This window comes from Drosophila tropicalis, unplaced genomic scaffold (assembly GCF_018151085.1).
Source record: "Drosophila tropicalis isolate 14030-0801.00 unplaced genomic scaffold, ASM1815108v1 contig_158, whole genome shotgun sequence".
Taxonomy (NCBI): domain Eukaryota; kingdom Metazoa; phylum Arthropoda; class Insecta; order Diptera; family Drosophilidae; genus Drosophila; species Drosophila tropicalis.
In genome coordinates this window covers 6,454,441-6,473,484 of record NW_027172602.1, presented here as the reverse complement: position 1 = coordinate 6,473,484, position 19,044 = coordinate 6,454,441, and the positions used below count along the sequence as shown (strand labels likewise).

The 19,044-nt window shown below is 31.6% G+C and overlaps 1 protein-coding gene across 50 annotated transcripts in view; it reads left to right on the top strand.

Moving 5' to 3' along the window:
• Nucleotides 1-19,044, top strand: part of para (paralytic) — a 71,720-nt gene that overhangs the window by 45,334 nt on the left and 7,342 nt on the right. For 49 of the 50 annotated variants that reach the window (XM_068297583.1, XM_068297454.1, XM_068297693.1 and 46 more), the window contains 7 exons: nucleotides 499-672; nucleotides 6,396-6,518; nucleotides 8,251-8,373; nucleotides 9,599-9,793; nucleotides 10,291-10,536; nucleotides 12,562-12,832; nucleotides 18,343-18,647. In XM_068297583.1, coding sequence (XP_068153684.1) covers nucleotides 499-672; nucleotides 6,396-6,518; nucleotides 8,251-8,373; nucleotides 9,599-9,793; nucleotides 10,291-10,536; nucleotides 12,562-12,832; nucleotides 18,343-18,647 — 1,437 coding nt within the window. Of the gene's footprint in view, nucleotides 1-498; nucleotides 673-1,669; nucleotides 1,793-6,395; nucleotides 6,519-8,250; nucleotides 8,374-9,598; nucleotides 9,794-10,290; nucleotides 10,537-12,561; nucleotides 12,833-18,342; nucleotides 18,648-19,044 lie in introns of all 50 variants that reach the window. The other variant, XM_068297685.1, reaches the window with a different exon arrangement.

The window sequence follows — 19,044 nt, the reverse complement described above, 5'->3', positions numbered from 1 at the left end:
ACACAAAATATTGCCTATATTCTTGCAAAACTAAAACCAAAAAAAAAAAAAAAAAAAAAAAACAAAAACAAAAACAATAAATATTTTAATATTAAGTGAAAAAAAAAACTGTGAAAACTACCATTAAAGCGGTAGCTCAACAAAACAAAATCAAAAGAGAAAAAAAAACCTAACAACATAATTAAATTTAGCTTCTTATATTGCTTCTAGATATCTTAAAAAATATATATATTACACTACACTACAAATAATTAATACACCTTGCCAACAAAAAAAAAAACAATGTTATTAACAACATCTTTATGCATATATATATATATATCTATATCTATATATATATGTATACGGATTATATATGTATATAAAATGTATTTCGATTTCTATTATAAACTTTTCTATAACCAAAACTTCATTCCAACTCCAAATCGACGATGATGATGATGATGATTGCTGTCTCTGTCTGAAAAAAAAAAAAAAAAAAAAAAAAACCATAAATAGGCATTAGAAGATGTACATCTGCCACAAAGACCCATACTGCAGGATATTTTATACTATATGGACAGAATATTCACGGTTATATTCTTCTTGGAAATGTTAATCAAGTGGTTGGCGCTCGGCTTTAAAGTGTATTTTACGAATGCATGGTGCTGGCTCGATTTCGTTATTGTCATGGTAAGTTAAACCGTTAGCCATGTATATAAAATCCAATACAAAAAACAATATTATATATATATATAAAATAATAATACCTAATTAACATACTACAAATATATGTAGAGAATTTTTATAGAATTCGACTTTTATGTTAACGAAATCGACCAATTACACTAACTAAACTGACTAACTAACTAACTGACTGTACTGCAAACATTTTGAACCGAAGATGCCAAAGGACCATGACTTAAATGCTGAATATGATTTTATACTGAGATTTTCAGTTTCAATTTGTATCGTTTCCAATGTATTATAATGTATCTGTTGTACTATATCTGTAATCTGAGATACATACTTACATAAACAAAAACCAAACAAAAATATAAAACAAATAATCCGCTAATACCTCCCCTGTATAGCTACATGATCATTGTAATCCGGTTAATCTCAGTTTCCAATGTCAATGATGGATCTAAGAATGTAAAAATTGATGAAATTCTATTCTCTTTTGTAGGCAATTGAGACACTTTTGAAATGCACTGTACCCAATGGGGTGACTTTTAAGCCTAAAAGTATGCAACAGGCTTAAAAAGATGCTTATTGTGCCCAACAAGTTTATGATTTTTTCATAATTTTCACTCACTAGATCCGTCTAGATCTAGATCCAATACCGTTCCGTACCTTTCCGATTTCAATCAATCCGGTCCGTCCCCATTGTCCATATTTTGCAGATAGATAACCATTAGCTAATAAACAATTTTAGCATAGTTATTGGTAGTTTTATATCCTCATATACATATCAAATACCCGATATACATATATCTTATATATACATATAGTTTAGCATTATAAATAAGCCTAGTTAATTACTTTGCAATTCGCATATATACATATAAACCATAAAATCCATGCAAAATTAAGCCTTTTTTTTTTTTTTTTTTTTGAGTTTTGTGAGTTTTTCTGTGAGTTCTTCAAGTTGTATATTCTGAATTCTGAATTCTGATTGGTCGTTTAGCTGTCGCTAATTAATTTGGCCGCCGTTTGGTCCGGTGCCGATGATGTGCCCGCCTTCCGCTCGATGCGTACGCTGCGAGCGTTGAGGCCATTGCGAGCCGTTTCGCGTTGGGAGGGTATGAAAGTAAGTAGTGCGCTCTTTCTTTCTCGATCTCTGTCACTCTATATCTCGATCTCTATATTTATTTGTGTGTGTGTGTGTGTGTGTGTGTGAGTGTGTATACTACTACATCTCTTCCTCTCTCTCTCTCTTTCTCTATATATATATATATAAATCTCTGTTGTTTTCTATATGCTGTTTGTGTGCCTATAACATATCAATTTATATGTGCCTATACGTATGTATGTGTGCGAGAGCGTGTGTATGTGTGTGGGTGTGTGGTTCAGTGGAGAGCACACATACATACTTCAATTATCATTAAATGTTGTAACTATCTATTTTAACAAGTGCGATTTGATGTGGCTTGTTATACTAACTAACTGCGAAAACAAATAGCAACTAGCAAATGTGGAGCTCTCTGTAACATACATTCTTGTTAAACTAGTGGACTAAAACTATAAACGAATCTACTTGCATTCATCATATGTATATGTATGTACATACATATGTACCCACATACATGTCATGCAAATGTATATACAAACATGTGTGTGTGTGTGTGTGTGTGTGTGTGTGAGTCTCTGTTATTCGTTCAATCCTTACATACATATTTACGTATGTATGTATACATATGTGTGAGTCGATCTTCAATTTCCTCTCTTTCTCTCTCTTCTTCTCACTTAAATTGACTGCATAGGAAGATTACAGCAACAAATAGTTCTTATACTACTAGGACTCTTTGGACTATTACTAGTTCTTTTAATAACTCTACTATTTTTACTGTTTTTGCTCCTTTTAATACTTTAACTGATTCTACTACTTATCCCACTTGTACTCCTTCGACTACAGCTAATAACCTACGACCAACATAAAATACTACTACTATTACTACCACTTGTCTATATTTCGACAACTTCTACTACTTCGACAACTTCTACTACTTCTTCTGTTTCTACTACTCCTACTACCTCTACTTCCTCTACTACTTATACTACCTCTACTACTTCGACTACTACATCTACTAATTCTACTACCTTTACTACTTATACTACCTATACTACCTCTACTACTTCTACTACTACTTCAACTAATACTACTACCTATACCACTTTCGCTATTGCTTACTACTTGGTAGTATATTAACGCATAAATCGCAGCATTTATAAAGGACATATTCCTATATATTCTTGAGTTTATATGGTGACGTTTAATTGCCTGTCTGTCCGTTTGGATCAACTCGAACTTCTAACTAAACTGTATATATTGAAAACGTTGTATATCTCGTATTGAGCCTGATCAGAACACAGCATCAGATAGCTTTTTACAGGAACAATACTTCGAAAACAAATAGGTTTTTTTACATTTGCTAGTATAGGATCAATCTTTGCACTTTGATCCCTGTAAGTGAGGAAAGAGTATCAAATATAAATCTGCAAAAATTTATGTATGTATAATACTTTGGCACAAAGGAAGTTAGCTGGGCCCTTGGGAACAAGTTCTAACGCTACTATTACTACTACTACTACTACTTTTACTACCACTATTGTATGTTGTATGTGTGTATGTGTGTGCATATATCAATAAATTTCCGCTCAATACTTATGTATGTATGTATGTATGTGTGTTAATCGATATTTTGTATCTTTGTTGAATATTTCGCAGCAAAAATCGCATCTGCATCGATAAGGCAGTGCTTAAATTGGAGCATATTTCAGTGGGTCGGGGGATCAATCTGTAGAAATGTTAAAGCCATTCTATACCGATAAGTTTAAAGACATATTTGTTCAATTTTTGTTTTTGTTTTTCCACTGTATACAATTATTTAAGTTTTTAATTATTAAAATCATCAAAAACTGTGCTACATATGTTGAAAGTCAAATGCTTAGATATTGTAAGCAGAGATAAAGTGAAAGTTGGTTCAAGTTTCTATATTATAATCTGGCGCTTGAGCTTTGTATATTTTATATTGATCGTAATACAGATATATATATTCTATGGTATATATACATTGTATATAAATACATACAAATACATACGCTTTAAAACTGATATATAAAACATGTTGTGATTGAATCAAGTTAGTCATAATAGTTGTATTACTACTCCTACATACATACATATGTATGTGTACTTTTAGTGTTAATAGTATAGTTTAAGTATAAAGTAAATAACAACATGAATACGTACCTACTACATACATATACATACATATTTATAGATATTTAGTTGATTTATTTAAATCTAGAATAAAATGTAGTTTGGTATTCAAAAGTAAAAGCGAGCTAGGTGCTCCTTTCTTCTTCCCGTCAACACCCCCAATCGTTAGTGCCCCTTTTCCTCGATTAGTTTTCAATTTAGCTTATTACTTCTTATACATATATATACAAATATCGTAGAAAATTAACCCGAGCCTTATCAATTCCCTTTACCTCCCCGAAAATCCATTTGAATTCACAACAACTATTAATCGAATCCTCTTCGGTTGAGACCTGCTGCAAAAACCCATGACCCTTAATTCTTAGCGGCACCAAATTCTATCTATTTATACATATGTATATACAATATGTATATACATACATATAACCGTGTTCTATATATATATACATACATATATGTAATTGTAAAGGAACTGTGCACCACCACTATTGTATTCTTCGATGTAGTACTATATCTATATATCTACCAAAACAACAACAATAACAACAACAAATTAATGCATACAAAATGGAGTTGTCAAACAACATTTGACAAATTGCTCATACGCAGTGGTGGCAGTGTTTTACTTTAAATCAAGCCGCATGCAAATAGCTTGGTCTGAGTTAGGATTCTATACAAAATATAAAAAATTATACAAAGCAAATGTATGAACTATTCGCGTGATATCTTCTCACGCCAATTAAACAATCTATTTACCAACCAATTCAAATCGAGTCCGGCAGCAAAGTTTGAGCAAAAATGTGTCAATATAAAGACAAGTCCAAAATCCACAAATCAAAACGATCTAAAACCAACCTAGTGATAAGGTCGCACGTCTACACAATAGACCAAAAGGTAATGCATACACCACAAAAACCAAAGAAAGAACAGCTTAAACAAAAAAAAAAACCAACAAAAAAAAAAACCAATTTTAATAATTACAAATGTGTAAATAATAACAAAACAGAAACTATATACATATATAATAACTATTGATCTAGTAACGTAACGTAAACTAGTTGATCCCCCCCTCTCTCAAGCATTTTTCGCCATTTCGCCATTTTCTCCATTGAACTCTCTGGTGTATGCATGCCAGATTCGTCCATTGTGGAGCTTCTGTGCGGCCATAGCAAACAAACAGTTGTAGGGCCTAAAAAGGACGTATGTATAACAGAGTACCTCAAATCATTGAATCAAATTTCACCAAACTTCCTCTTGGCCTCAACACCAAGTCCACAAAGTAAATTTTTGACAAAATATACAACGCCAGTAACTGGGACAACTCTAACGATGACCAAGACACCACTTGGAAGTATCCTTTACAGCTCCTTGACGCCCAATACAAATGCCCATTCCTTACTTTAGGATCGAACAGGGTCCATTTTGCAGCAACCCACTCTCTCTCTCTCTCTCTCTGTCTCTCTCATTTAAGCCCGAACTTGGCTTGGCGGGTCTCCTCTTACGATTTTTTTGAGCCCAATCCAATCAATTGTAACTTCAATCTCTTTGTTACCCGTGTTAATCTCAGTAATTAATAGTGTTTAATGTATCCAACTACCAATGCTCGTCTCGTCTAAACATCCCTTTGTATTGTTACTGTTTCTGTTACGTCGTGTGTATGTGTGTGTTCCAACCCGACTACTATATATCTATCTGTTACTCATATCTCCTCTCCTATATTATCTATCTATATATCTAACTATCTATCTATTTATGTATGTGTATGTATTTTTGTCAGAAGAAATAGGCATACCTTATTAATGTTGATTAAGAGTTTAAACTATTATATACCTTATACATTATAAGAACAATATACTTTTCTATATAGGATTAAATTAATAAGAAAATTTATTCGCCTAACTTGTCGTTTCTATATGTGTGTGCCTGTTTGGTGTGTCTGTGTCTGTGTGTGTGTGTGTGTGTGTGCGTATGTGTGTGTTAAAAAAACAAACCCTTGCTATAATAATCATAAGAATTCCAAAGATATCTATTTAATTATATAAGTGTCTCTTTATATATTGTTAGGATCTGTCCGACCCGTAACCAAACCCAACCCCCCGTATGCCCTTGGCCTTGAGTAATTGCCCTGTTGTCTAAAACTAACACACAGTATTTACAAACAATTAAAACAATCAATTAAAACAACAACAACAACAAAATATATAGTACTTTTCTAATTTCGATAATTTTGACCAAAATAAAAAAAAAAAAACTGACCGAAACGACTCGACAACAACTGAACTACAAGACAATCAAAAAAAAAAAAAAAACAAAATATAATATTCTAAAGAAACATTTTTACTTATTAATACTTTAATACACAAAACAAAAAATCTACATAATATATATTCCTAACTATATATTCTTTTAAAAAAAAAATATGAAATTGTTGTTCTAAACTTGACACTATTCGAAACTATATCGAAACTAGGTATCGCTTATCAACTTCGTTGCTTCACTTGTTGGAGCTGGTGGTATTCAAGCCTTCAAGACTATGCGAACGTTAAGAGCACTGAGACCACTACGTGCCATGTCCCGTATGCAGGGCATGAGGGTACGTACTTTCATACATACAACAAAACAAAACAATCGATATCGAAAATCAACCAACCAACAAACAACAAACAAGCAAAACAAATTTAACCCACCCTCCGCCCCACCTACCCCTCTACCCTATATAATATACAACAAACAAAAACAAACTTTCAACCAAACATCAATCAGTAATCAATTATCAGTATCAATATATCGTTATCGTACCTACTAAATATATCAATCTAATTCACAAAATGGCCTAAAAACAAATCCCAAATCAAACAACAACAACAACAACAAAATTTAGTAAAACAACCAGAGCAAACACTGTCTCTTTCGCTCATTATCTATCTCTCCCTCTCTATATAGTACTCTCTCTCTCTCTCTCTCTCTCTCTCACTTTCTCTGTCTCTCAAAAATACATAAACCATAAACTCATCAAGCCTTATTCCTTTAAAAAACTTATTATTATGTATTTTAGTCAAATCCAAACACAAAAAAAAAATACTTACATAAATATATATTAAATCAAGTTTATCAAACATATATTTATTATTAAAAATATATTTATATATTTATAAAATGCAGCAGTTAATTTGATTTTGTTAAAGTTTTACTGCATCCCCCGATTAGATTCTGATTATAACACAAAATAAAAATAAAAACCATATAAAATATATTTTTTTCTATTAAAATCGTAAATCGAATTTTAGAATTATTCATGCTTATTTTAACCACTTAGTTATTTATAGATACGTACATCAAAAACAAAAATTAGAAAACTTTTAAGATACTTAATGTCAAGAGAACTCTTCTTGCCCACACAAATATTCTTTGCATTTGCTATCCTGCTCTTTCTCCTCTCTCTTTCACCCACCTGCCACCTTTTTACCTGCCTTTCGCATGCCTTTTTGCCTGCCCAACTACCTTTAGTTAGCCCAAACCAAATCCAAGCACTAGGAGAAACGTTTACCAAGTATGCGTTAATCGTTCACAATTAGAATAAAACTTATATAACCTCTTAAACATCATATATATAAATCTATTAAATTACTTGATTAGTTCTTAATTGACTTGTTGTTCAATGTTGTCAGTCGATTGTATTTGTATTCTTGTCTTGTCGAACAAAAAAAAAAAAAAAAAAAAAATTAAACTGCTGCGTATTTGTTAATGTAAACTTGGAATGCTTAATACTATAAAAAAAAAAAAACAAATAAATACTTTGGCATGCTTTTTATTATCTACAACACATTGAGCACATCTAGCAAATTCCCATAACATCACCCACACAAACACACACTAGTCACTAACTAGTCACAGTCTCATTACATATTCATTAATGACACACACTGCCTTTCTCTCTCTCTCTCTCTCTCTCTCTCTTGTGTCTCTGTATATGTGGGCCAAAAAATCATATTCAATCATCTTTCAACTTACATAAGACAAAATTTATAAAACATTCAATTGCCAACATGTCTAATCAATCAAATCTCTCTCTCTATCTCTCTCTCTGCATTTATTGTATTATATTCTCTATCCCTTAAACAAATACTAAACCAACAACAACAACAACAACAATCATCATTGAACTCATATATGAAAAAAAAAAAAAAAACCAACCAACCAACTCATCGACTTTTTTTCACCAAAAACTAAAAAAATAAAAACGACGACCAATCAAATTCTATCCACCATCAAAAAAACAAAACCAAAATCGAAATCGATATCTGAAAAACAATTCAAAATATCAGGTCGTCGTTAATGCGCTGGTACAAGCTATACCGTCCATCTTCAATGTGCTATTGGTGTGTCTAATATTTTGGCTAATTTTTGCCATAATGGGTGTACAGCTTTTTGCTGGAAAATATTTTAAGGTACGTTGCCAATGATTTTTCAAAAAAAAAAACCAAAACCAAAACCAAAAACAACAGAAAACAAATACAGAAATCAAAACAGAAAAGAAAAACTAATGCTAAACAAATACAAATGTGTATATAGTTTTTTGATTCCCACATATCCTCTCTATATTCAAAATTTTTTTAACAAATTTCCGTTTGATCTTTTATTTTTGAATTTGAATTTCGTGAAATTTTATTTATACTTTTTTCTGTTCTTGTTACACAGAGCTATATCAATACATATGTATGTATGTGTTGGGCATTAGTTTTTCTTAATACTTATTGCAGCATTTAACAAATTAGCAAATTCAATCAATATATCGAAATATGAAAACAAGAAGGAAAAAAAACCAAAATAAGGGAAAACTTGAATCAAATGCGTATCTTTGCATCTATTTTTCGTAAATAGTTGATTTCAAATCAAAACACAAGAAAAACCAACTAAAGTCCATTTAAAGTCAAAATCAAGTTGAATGAGAGAAAAAGCTATAATGCATTATCTTGTACATACAGAAAACCAGAAAAATCGTTTGAATATAATCTCATTAAATTAAAAAAAAAAAAAAAAACAAAATATGCCAAAACACGCGACAAGTATGCAAAATCAAAAATCAAATGCTTTAACTAACAATTAATATTAATTACATATATAGTAAATACATACATACCTGCATATACTTATAATACTCTTTAGTATTTTCTAGTAAAATGGCCTTTTGCACTGAATTCCGAATACTAAACTAATATATACTTATATACTTGCATATATGTATAAATAAAAGTAATCAGTAAACTATAAATGAATTGAATGGAACGAAAATGCCAAGAACAAAAACAATTTCGAAAAACGAATAATGCTAAATATCATGCTAATTAGCTGCCACACTAATACACTAACTAACTAACTAACTAACTTAATCTTATATACACAATCTAACCACATACAAAATTACGCATGTGTGTGGTTAGTTTAGACTCTCTAAACTAGTACAGCATCTTCTAATATACATACTTACATATATAGTTTTAGTCAGTTCTAGTAACTAACTCTAATTAACCTACTTATTATTATTATGTATCTAGTATAATTGAGTAAAGCCTATTTAATTTTGAAATAAACATACATTTCTTCAATTAAATAAAACCATCGATCGATCGATCCATCAATCCAATCCAATCCACCCCGATACCACGATGACAGTGCGAAGACACTAACGGCACGAAGCTCAGCCACGAGATCATACCCAATCGCAATGCGTGCGAAAGCGAGAACTACACGTGGGTGAATTCAGCAATGAATTTCGATCATGTAGGTAACGCGTATCTGTGCCTTTTCCAAGTGGCCACCTTCAAAGGCTGGATACAAATAATGAACGATGCAATCGATTCACGAGAGGTAATCTGTTCAATCTAGTACACAAATCCATTACATCTACACATTCACATACAAATACAACTATATATATATAGTTTATTCATATATAACAATTTATTAATGGTTATGCGCTAAATAAACTTTAACATCAACAACAAATTTTTAATATTAATCCAATAATTTTTATCTATATTTACTTTTCTCTTTTTATATACTTACCAAACACCACCACCACCAACAACAACAACAATGAAAAACTATATGAACTACAACAACACAACAATGACACAATAAACACCACAAACAACAACAACAACAACAACCACAACACTTCGATCAACACTAAAAATGATCCATTCCACCAACCAAAAACAAAAAAAAAATATCTATATCCCAATCAAATCAATCTAAATCTGCATCTCAACCATTAATGATGATGATGATGATGATGATAATGATGACGATGATGCAACAAATTTCCAAAAAAAAATTAAAAAATCAAAAATCGAAAAAAACAGGTGGACAAGCAGCCGATTCGTGAAACGAACATCTATATGTATTTATATTTCGTATTCTTCATCATATTTGGATCATTTTTCACACTCAATCTGTTCATTGGTGTTATCATTGATAATTTTAATGAGCAAAAGAAAAAAGCAGGTGGATCATTAGAAATGTTCATGACAGAAGATCAGAAAAAGTACTATAATGCTATGAAAAAGATGGGCTCTAAAAAACCATTAAAAGCCATTCCAAGACCAAGGGTAAGACAACAAAAAACAAAAACAAAAATACTAACTAAGAAAAAAAAAAAAAGAAAAAAAAAAAACATCGTATCAACTAATAAAAACCCCATAAAATAAAAACTAAAGCAAAAAAGAAAAAGAAAAACGTAACAAATGAAGAAAAATTGAACTGAAAATGAAATAATAATATGAAAACTTTAAATGAATTGAGACCATTAAACAGGGCAAATATCTGAAACGAGTATTTTGGAATTTTTCATTACGAAACTTTCCATTTACTCACTTACTTTGAGCCCTTTTGAATAAATCATAAAACAATTAATCAATAAACAATTGCAAACGCGTAATCTGTGCCAATCGTCTAATTCTCTTTCAAATTCTCTTACTACTGAAGGACGAGACACGACATACTAACATAATTCGAATTTGAGACGGACTGTAAAATATATATGTATAAACAATACCCTTTACCCTTCACCCTATTGACCCAATTGAAGGCCCTGTTCTCTAGCAATATTTTGACAAGTTGTATAAATGGATCTGAAAAAAAAAAGAAGATGAAAACAAAAGAAAACGTCGTAGCAAGTTGAGTCGTTGAAATAGCCACAGTGCGGACTATATACGATCTATACTATATATGTATATTTGTATATATGATGATCGATTATCGAAAACCCCTCCCTCCCTACTATTGCCATTGAACGACTCCTGAATATGTATATGTTTCTAATCTATTTTCTCTAATAAATAAAAACAAAATATTTCAATATTCTCGTCCGTTTGGTTCGTCTGTTCTTAAACATTTTTATGTCTACCAAAAAAAATATATATTTAATTGAAAGTTCAAAAAAAAAAAAAAAAAAACCAAAACAAAATTTTCAAAAAATACTCAATTTCTTTAACTTCAATTCTATGAATGTATAATACAAAATACACCTTGAAAATGCATGTTTTAATTCTGATTTCTTTTCTACAACTTTTTACTCTAAACACAAAAAAAGCAAAAGCAAAACCAAATACAAATTCCTTGGGCATGTCTTAGATGATCTAACTTAGAGTTAGTCAGTTGACTTGTGACTTGCCTCCAGCATGATGGAGAAATTGACTAACTGACTAAAAAGGGCTGACTAAAACTTGCCAACTGCAAATGAAAAAAAACCAAAAACAAAAACAAAATGCAAAAAATCAGTTGCACGTTTTTTATAACTTGCTCGTTTAATAGTTTAAATGATTGATGATTGATGATGATTGTCACAAAATATTTTGAATAGACTACTTTTCTCTCTAAGTATATTCTCAAGTTTTATACTAAGCTATAGTATACATACATACATACAAACATACTACTACATAGAAAGCATATAGTATGGATATGTATGTATGTATTTAACATTAATCACCAATATAGCACAAAGACTCACTGTTCTATCTTGCAACACTTTAATCTGTTATATACTGTTATATCTGTTATACTACCAACTGCCACTAATGTAGGTACGCCGGCTCTCCTAAACCAAAGCAATTGGCACAGATCCAACCCGACTACTCGTATATACTCTAACAACATAATTCAAAAAAGAAAAAAACAACAACAACATGAAAAACAAACAAAATAGACGAAATAATCAATCAATAAATAAATCAATAAATACATATAAAAAGAACATGAAATAAAATAATGAAAAGTATATATACTTAAGATGAAGAATTTCAATTTATACTATAACTAAAAAAAACTGATTATGAATTTAATAATAATGATGATGATGATGATGATGATGATGATGATGATGATGATGATGATGATGGCAAAATGGTTTAACCAATGTACTTATACCAAACTCTGTTCTTCTATTTTCTTTTTTTTTATATATCTCTTCTCTCACTTAATTTATGATTTTGACAATTTGTCAACGTTTTGTTGATTTGATTTTGAACTTTCGTTTGATCCTTAAAAATTGATTGATCATTTTTGATTTTGGGTAACCGTTACCGTTATGCGTTACGGTATCGTTTACAATTTGTTCTCTTCTCCCATTACAGTGGCGTCCACAAGCAATAGTCTTTGAAATAGTTACCGATAAAAAATTCGATATTATAATCATGTTATTCATTGGTTTGAATATGTTCACCATGACACTCGATCGTTACGATGCGTCAGACACGTATAACGCGGTCCTTGACTATCTCAATGCGATATTCGTAGTTATTTTCAGTTCCGAATGTCTATTAAAAATATTCGCTTTACGATATCACTATTTTATTGAGCCATGGAATTTATTTGATGTAGTAGTTGTCATTTTATCCATCTTAGGTAAGTAAAAACAAAAACAAACTCAACTTAACTAAAACTTTACCAAACCAGCCAAAAACAAAAACAAAAATCCCCCCAAAAACCAATTAACCAATAAAACTCAAAGGTTCTCGTAAACTAAGACTTTCTAAAATCCCTCCACTTCAATTTACCGTACGCTCTTTTGCTGTATGCGTGTATCTTCTATATCCATACATATGCAACTTTCTATATAAATATACTCTGTATAGTAAAAAAAAAGTCTTACTTTCTGTCTGTGATTCACTCACTCACTTTCTCTCTGCCTCTTACTCTTTATCTCTATCTACATATCTCTCTTTGTCTGCCTCTCTCTATATCTCCTTAATAATTATAATAATTGTTACTAATTTGCTGTCGTATTTATGTATACTCGTACGTAATGCGTGATTCTATTGTAAATTGTTAAAATGTTGAAAAATCTGAAACCAAATCCAACTAAAACCAAACCAAACAAAACAAAACAAAACAAAAATCTAATCGTAACCAATTCGTTGTAATAAACCTCTTGTTGTTCACTCAGTTGAGGGCTTATCTAATGTTTTTGTAGTGCATTTCAATAAAAATTGGCCAAAATGTTCTATTCTAATATTCGAAAATATTCAAGTGCACCTCAAGATAACATTATATAGGCAACTCCACTACATATAATATACTCGTATTGTTGTGCTTAACGTATTCCAAGTGTTTTTTGATTTAAGCTTTTTGAGTTGATTTGCAACTGTTTCAAATGTGCTGGTGAAATATACACTTTCGATACATATAGTTATCAGTTTGCTATCAGTCAGTCGTACATATAAATGTAGGTATATACAGACAGAGAATAAAGCGTGATTTAAAATCGAATTCAGAATTTATTTGAAGAGCATACGAGTTATCACTTTTGAAAATCGGTAAAGCTACACAGATTCGCCAAGTTAAAGAGTTTCTAAGAATAGCCAATGCTTCTATCTGCAACTGTAATACCAAATTGTTATATATCAATAACTGTTATACTCGCAAATGTGATACTTTGAAGTAGTATAGTTAATTCCATTATACTTACAACTTGCAATTAGTTCAACAACAAGTTTTAAGACTGTTTTTAGACAGTAGATTCTATATATTTCGAAACTGTTATATCCAACTGTTATACCACAATTGTTATACCTACAACTAGAAACGATTCTCGAAAGTTGTATGCCTCACTTCAGACTCTGTTCCACATCAAAACATAGAAACTGTTATACTATGTACTAAAATACTAGCAAATCTATTTATAACAGTTTGTTATAATTGCTCCAAACTCGAAATTTAACTCAACAGTTACATTGTTTCAGCTAAAATCAACTCAAATGCATATTTTACTGTATTTTCTTTAATTGAATTTTTAGTTTCCATTTGCTTTACTAAATGTAATTGATTAATTTTCAACTTAATGTTAGTCAAAAATTGTTGTAAAAATTAGTTAACTAAATATCATTGTACTTATTATTTTCCCATTGGTTTTCTTTTGTTGTTGTTTAATGTTGATTGGTGTTAATTAACTAACCAAACTCCCTTCACTTCTTAAAACAAAATTGCCTACAACTAACCAAAGTATTTTTGCCATTTAACTAATTAATCAATTAACTAATTAATGTTGTTTGTTACTGGCGTTTCAAATACAATTTCATTTAACGATTAATTAATTTGTTTTTTTTTAAATATTACTTATTACAAATTAATTTTTATATATATACAAAAATATATAAATTTCGCAAAAAGGTAAACAGAAAAAAAAAACTGCGCATACGTGAACACACACTGAGAAGAAACAAAAAGAACAAACAAACCAACAAACAACAAACAATTTGAAAAATCAAAAGAAATCGAGAACATTTTCTAAAGGAATTTTCAATAAAGGAGTTTTGGCTAACCTGATCGAAAAGAAAAAAAAACTATACAAAAGATGGCTTAAAATATGCTTTACTACATTAACATTATGCAACAGCGAGCTTCCTTTTTATCAAATAACAATCTCTATCCATACATCAATATGTCTCTCTCTCTCTCTCTCTCTCTCGCTCTCTCTCCTCCCCCTCTCCCTTCTCCAGAACAACCTTAAACCAAGCCCCGAAATACCCCTTATTTTTGTATGTATGCGAATGAATTTCCTAAGTATAAAAAGGATGCTTCAATTTTGTTTATTATTACTGCTGCTGCATTCAAAACGAATTCAAAAATTGCGCCCAAAAAAATATTTTGTCTAGCGAACTGACCGAAAGAAAACCCACAACAACAACAACAAACAACAAATCCCATATAGTCCCCCCAAAAATCCTGAAATGGGCGAACCCCATTCAAAAACTCTCTTTAGTTATTTGTTTTTGCCATACCATATATCAAAAAGTCGAATTGCCGACTTTAATATACCCTGTACCTAAATTGGAAAATGCTTAAAATTTCTTACTCGCTTACTAAATACATTTTTGTCTTCTGCCATCAATTTCTCACACATTTGGATATGCAAAGTTTTCTTAAATTTAATTTTAATTGTCAATTAATCTGGTGACTCGAATTAGTCTTACAATCTCCAAGACAGAAAGGGCTACAAGGACAATTTTTTGGTAACAGGGTATATACACAAAACAATAACAACAACAAAAACAACAACAACAACCTTACCTCAAGTAAAAACCCTTTTCGAAACTTTTGTTTCTGTTTCTGCTTTTGCTTCAATTTCATATTTAACTCAAAATATTTCCAAATATTTCCATGTGACACGCGACAAATGTTTGCCAAGCACATAAAAAAAGAAAAAAAAAAAAAAATTTAATTTATAAACAAAATAAACCAAAAAAAAAAAAAAAAACATCCAATTGCTTTTACTTTATAAGCGCCGCTTAACTATTTGGCTTCAAATGTTGCGCCCAAGTGATATCCTTATAGACGAATATATTAATACACGCTTTTTCATAAATATATATATAAAACAAAAAGAAAAACAACCAAAAACAACAAAATAAAAGTAACAAAATCAAAAAATGAAAACTTTCAAAGTGAAAATGAAAAAAACTACGCTTTTGTATAAATGCAAAGAAACCCCGAAAAAAGGAAAGAGAACAAAAGAAATTAACTACTTTTTAAAAACTTTATAAACAACCATAAATGATAAAGATAATATATATATAAAAAAATACTAAACCACACCCACACACACACACACACACACACAGAGACACAGTTTGAAAAAACCAAACAATTGCAAATGGCTTGCACATAAAACGCATAAAACGAAAAAAAATAAAAACAAAAGAAAACACACAAAAAAATAGATTCAATCAGAGTTTGTTGTCAATGGGCATTCCACAAAAGATACGATCCGACTGTCGCATCTGTGAGAGTGTCTCTTGGACAACTCTGTTAGCTAGCTGCCCGGTATAGAAGCAAATATAGAATACTATATGATCGGTCAAACGGTTGATCTTTGATCCGGAGTCTTGAATTTATCAAAAGGGGGGCCCCTCAATGCTTTGGTCGTGCGCAATGCCTTAGTCCTGCATTGTCGCAGGATCGATGCTTTGATTTGGTCCTGGCCCCGCCTCCATTCAATCCTATGTTAGAAATATCTATCCTTTTGTAGACCATATAGACTCCCAGCCTGATTAGGTTTAGAATATGGAATGAATGAGACAATATAAAAGAAAATACCGTGGCACTAGTCTGAATCTACTTAATGGTTTTGGTCCAATCTACAATGGAGATTATGTACTTTACTATGAACGTAGTAAAACGCATATATACATAGATGTATATGATCCCGGTTCCCAGAAATCCGGTCTAACTAGAGTTTCCTGATGCTTAGCAGCTATAAGCTATGTATGTATAATAATAACGCCCCTCTCTCTCACACACACACACACACACTCTCTCTCCCTCTCGATGTTAATCATTTAAAAGATACTGCAAAATAGTTCGTCCTGCCTAAACTTCCGACCAACGTCCCCAACCCGTCCGCCTCTTGATCATTGAACATGCTAGTCCTCATTTTAGTTTTTTCTTTTGCATTTTTCGAACGAACTTTGCAAGATCAATCTACTATATACATATTTGGCACTTTTAAAATATGCTGCGGATTATCGCTAAAGAAGCAACAACATGAAAAACAAACCAAAAATATCGACAAATTTTCAATAATTTAATTATTGCCGCAAATTGCTGCTGCTGTCGAAATGCTGTGACGCTTAAAACAAAAAAATAAACTAAAACGAAATACAAAAAAAAAAAAAAAACATGGAAGAAGAACCAACGAAAATGCCGCCAGAATCCAGGAGGATATTTTTTTCAATACTTGAATATCCTTTGAAAATATTTTGCTGCCGCTGCTGCTGCTGCTGCTTGAAAAAAAAAAAAAAGAAAATACTCTGTTTCGATCTTTAAAATTCTTTTATTTTTTTGTTCCATCTCACTTGAGGTTTTTAAATATTTTCAAAAGTTTTCTTTTCAATTTTTTGTTTCACTCTTTCTTATTTATTTTTAAATGTGCCAGCTGCTGTGTAATAACCAATTGTATTTTTCTAACCTGTACTATGTATATCCTGTAAGCCAATTGCCCCATGTATATTTAATGTATTTAATGTGTATAATGTCATTTGTGTATCTGATTTTTGGCATCAACTAACACATTTCGCAGAAACACAGTATAAGAACAGTTTGATCGATCAGTGAGCAATTGATTAGGCCAATATCTGATCTGATTGTGGATAACATTCAGAGACATTCTGCCCTAACAAACTTAATGTTTCAATTTTCAATTTGATCCTCTATTCCGATTCACCAATATTTGTATCGATACTTCACTTCGATTGTCGATAACAGTTGCAATGTTGCTCATGGCAATTAATCGATCTTAGAGCTTCAACTTTGTTTCGTAACAAGTTTCTTATACGTTTTGCGATACTGTGAAAGTAAATGATGTCCTACTTTCTTTTTATTTAGTTTCGTATCTGTTTTTTTGTTTTGTAACCAACTGCTATACCATACACATTTACATATGTATGTATGTATGTAAAATTGTAAACGTATTTGGTGTGATTTAATTTATACATTTTATTTTGTTTATGTATATTAATACATATATATATATATTTATTTATCTATGTGCTGTAAGTCTGTAATGTAATGATCGAGCTGAGCTGAGCTAAGCTAGAAAAGAAAAAAAGGAGATAAAGAAGAGGATGTACTGTGAGCCCTCTTTTATGTTTTTGTTCCTCCCTGTTCCGTTTTTGTAATGCTTTCCATATTTCAGCTAGACATGCGTGTATTGTTTATAAAGAGCCTTGATTACGACGTCTTAATCTCGATAATCCTCGAATCCTTTTCCCAGAAATACCATCCCTATGATCCTTATCCGCCCCAAAATCCCCTTTAATTGCTTCTCTCTTGATCAACCATTTCTCACCTGATAAAACTTTCTTCCGATGCCGCCTCTACCAACTGCTGCTGCTCTACCAATTGACGACGATCTTCAGGTCTTGTACTTAGCGATATTATCGAGAAATACTTTGTATCGCCCACATTGCTGAGAGTGGTGCGTGTGGCCAAAGTTGGCCGGGTCCTTCGTTTGGTCAAGGGAGCCAAGGGTATTCGTACGCTCCTGTTCGCGCTGGCCATGTCCTTGCCGGCGCTCTTCAACATTTGTCTGCTGCTCTTTCTGGTCATGTTCATCTTTGCCATATTCGGCATGTCGTTCTTCATGCATGTGAAGGAGAAAAGCGGCATTAACGATGTCTACAATTTCAAGACATTCGGCCAGAGCATGATATTGCTCTTTCAGGTAAGTCCATCAGCCACAATTCCGTTAACGGTTTATGTTGTCTATTGTTGTTGTCGTTGGGTGATGTTGCCACGCCACAGCCGCCATCTGTCTATCATTCACCCCAAATTCACCCACACCCACACCACACACACAATGACCACAGCATTGCAGCATTCAAAACTCTTCAATCAATCAATCTGTGGTCAAGCAATCCCATCCATTGTCCATTCCATTGGCGTTCTAAGTGGCAACATCACAATGTTGATTCAAGCTACGGTAGTTGTTGGTAAAAGCTAAATTAGTACAATTTTGTTTCATTTTTTATTAAACTATTTTGTTTCCATACCATACAAATAATGTATCATCTCATGCCCATTATTGTTATTATTTTTAAATTTGAAACAAAACCAAAAAA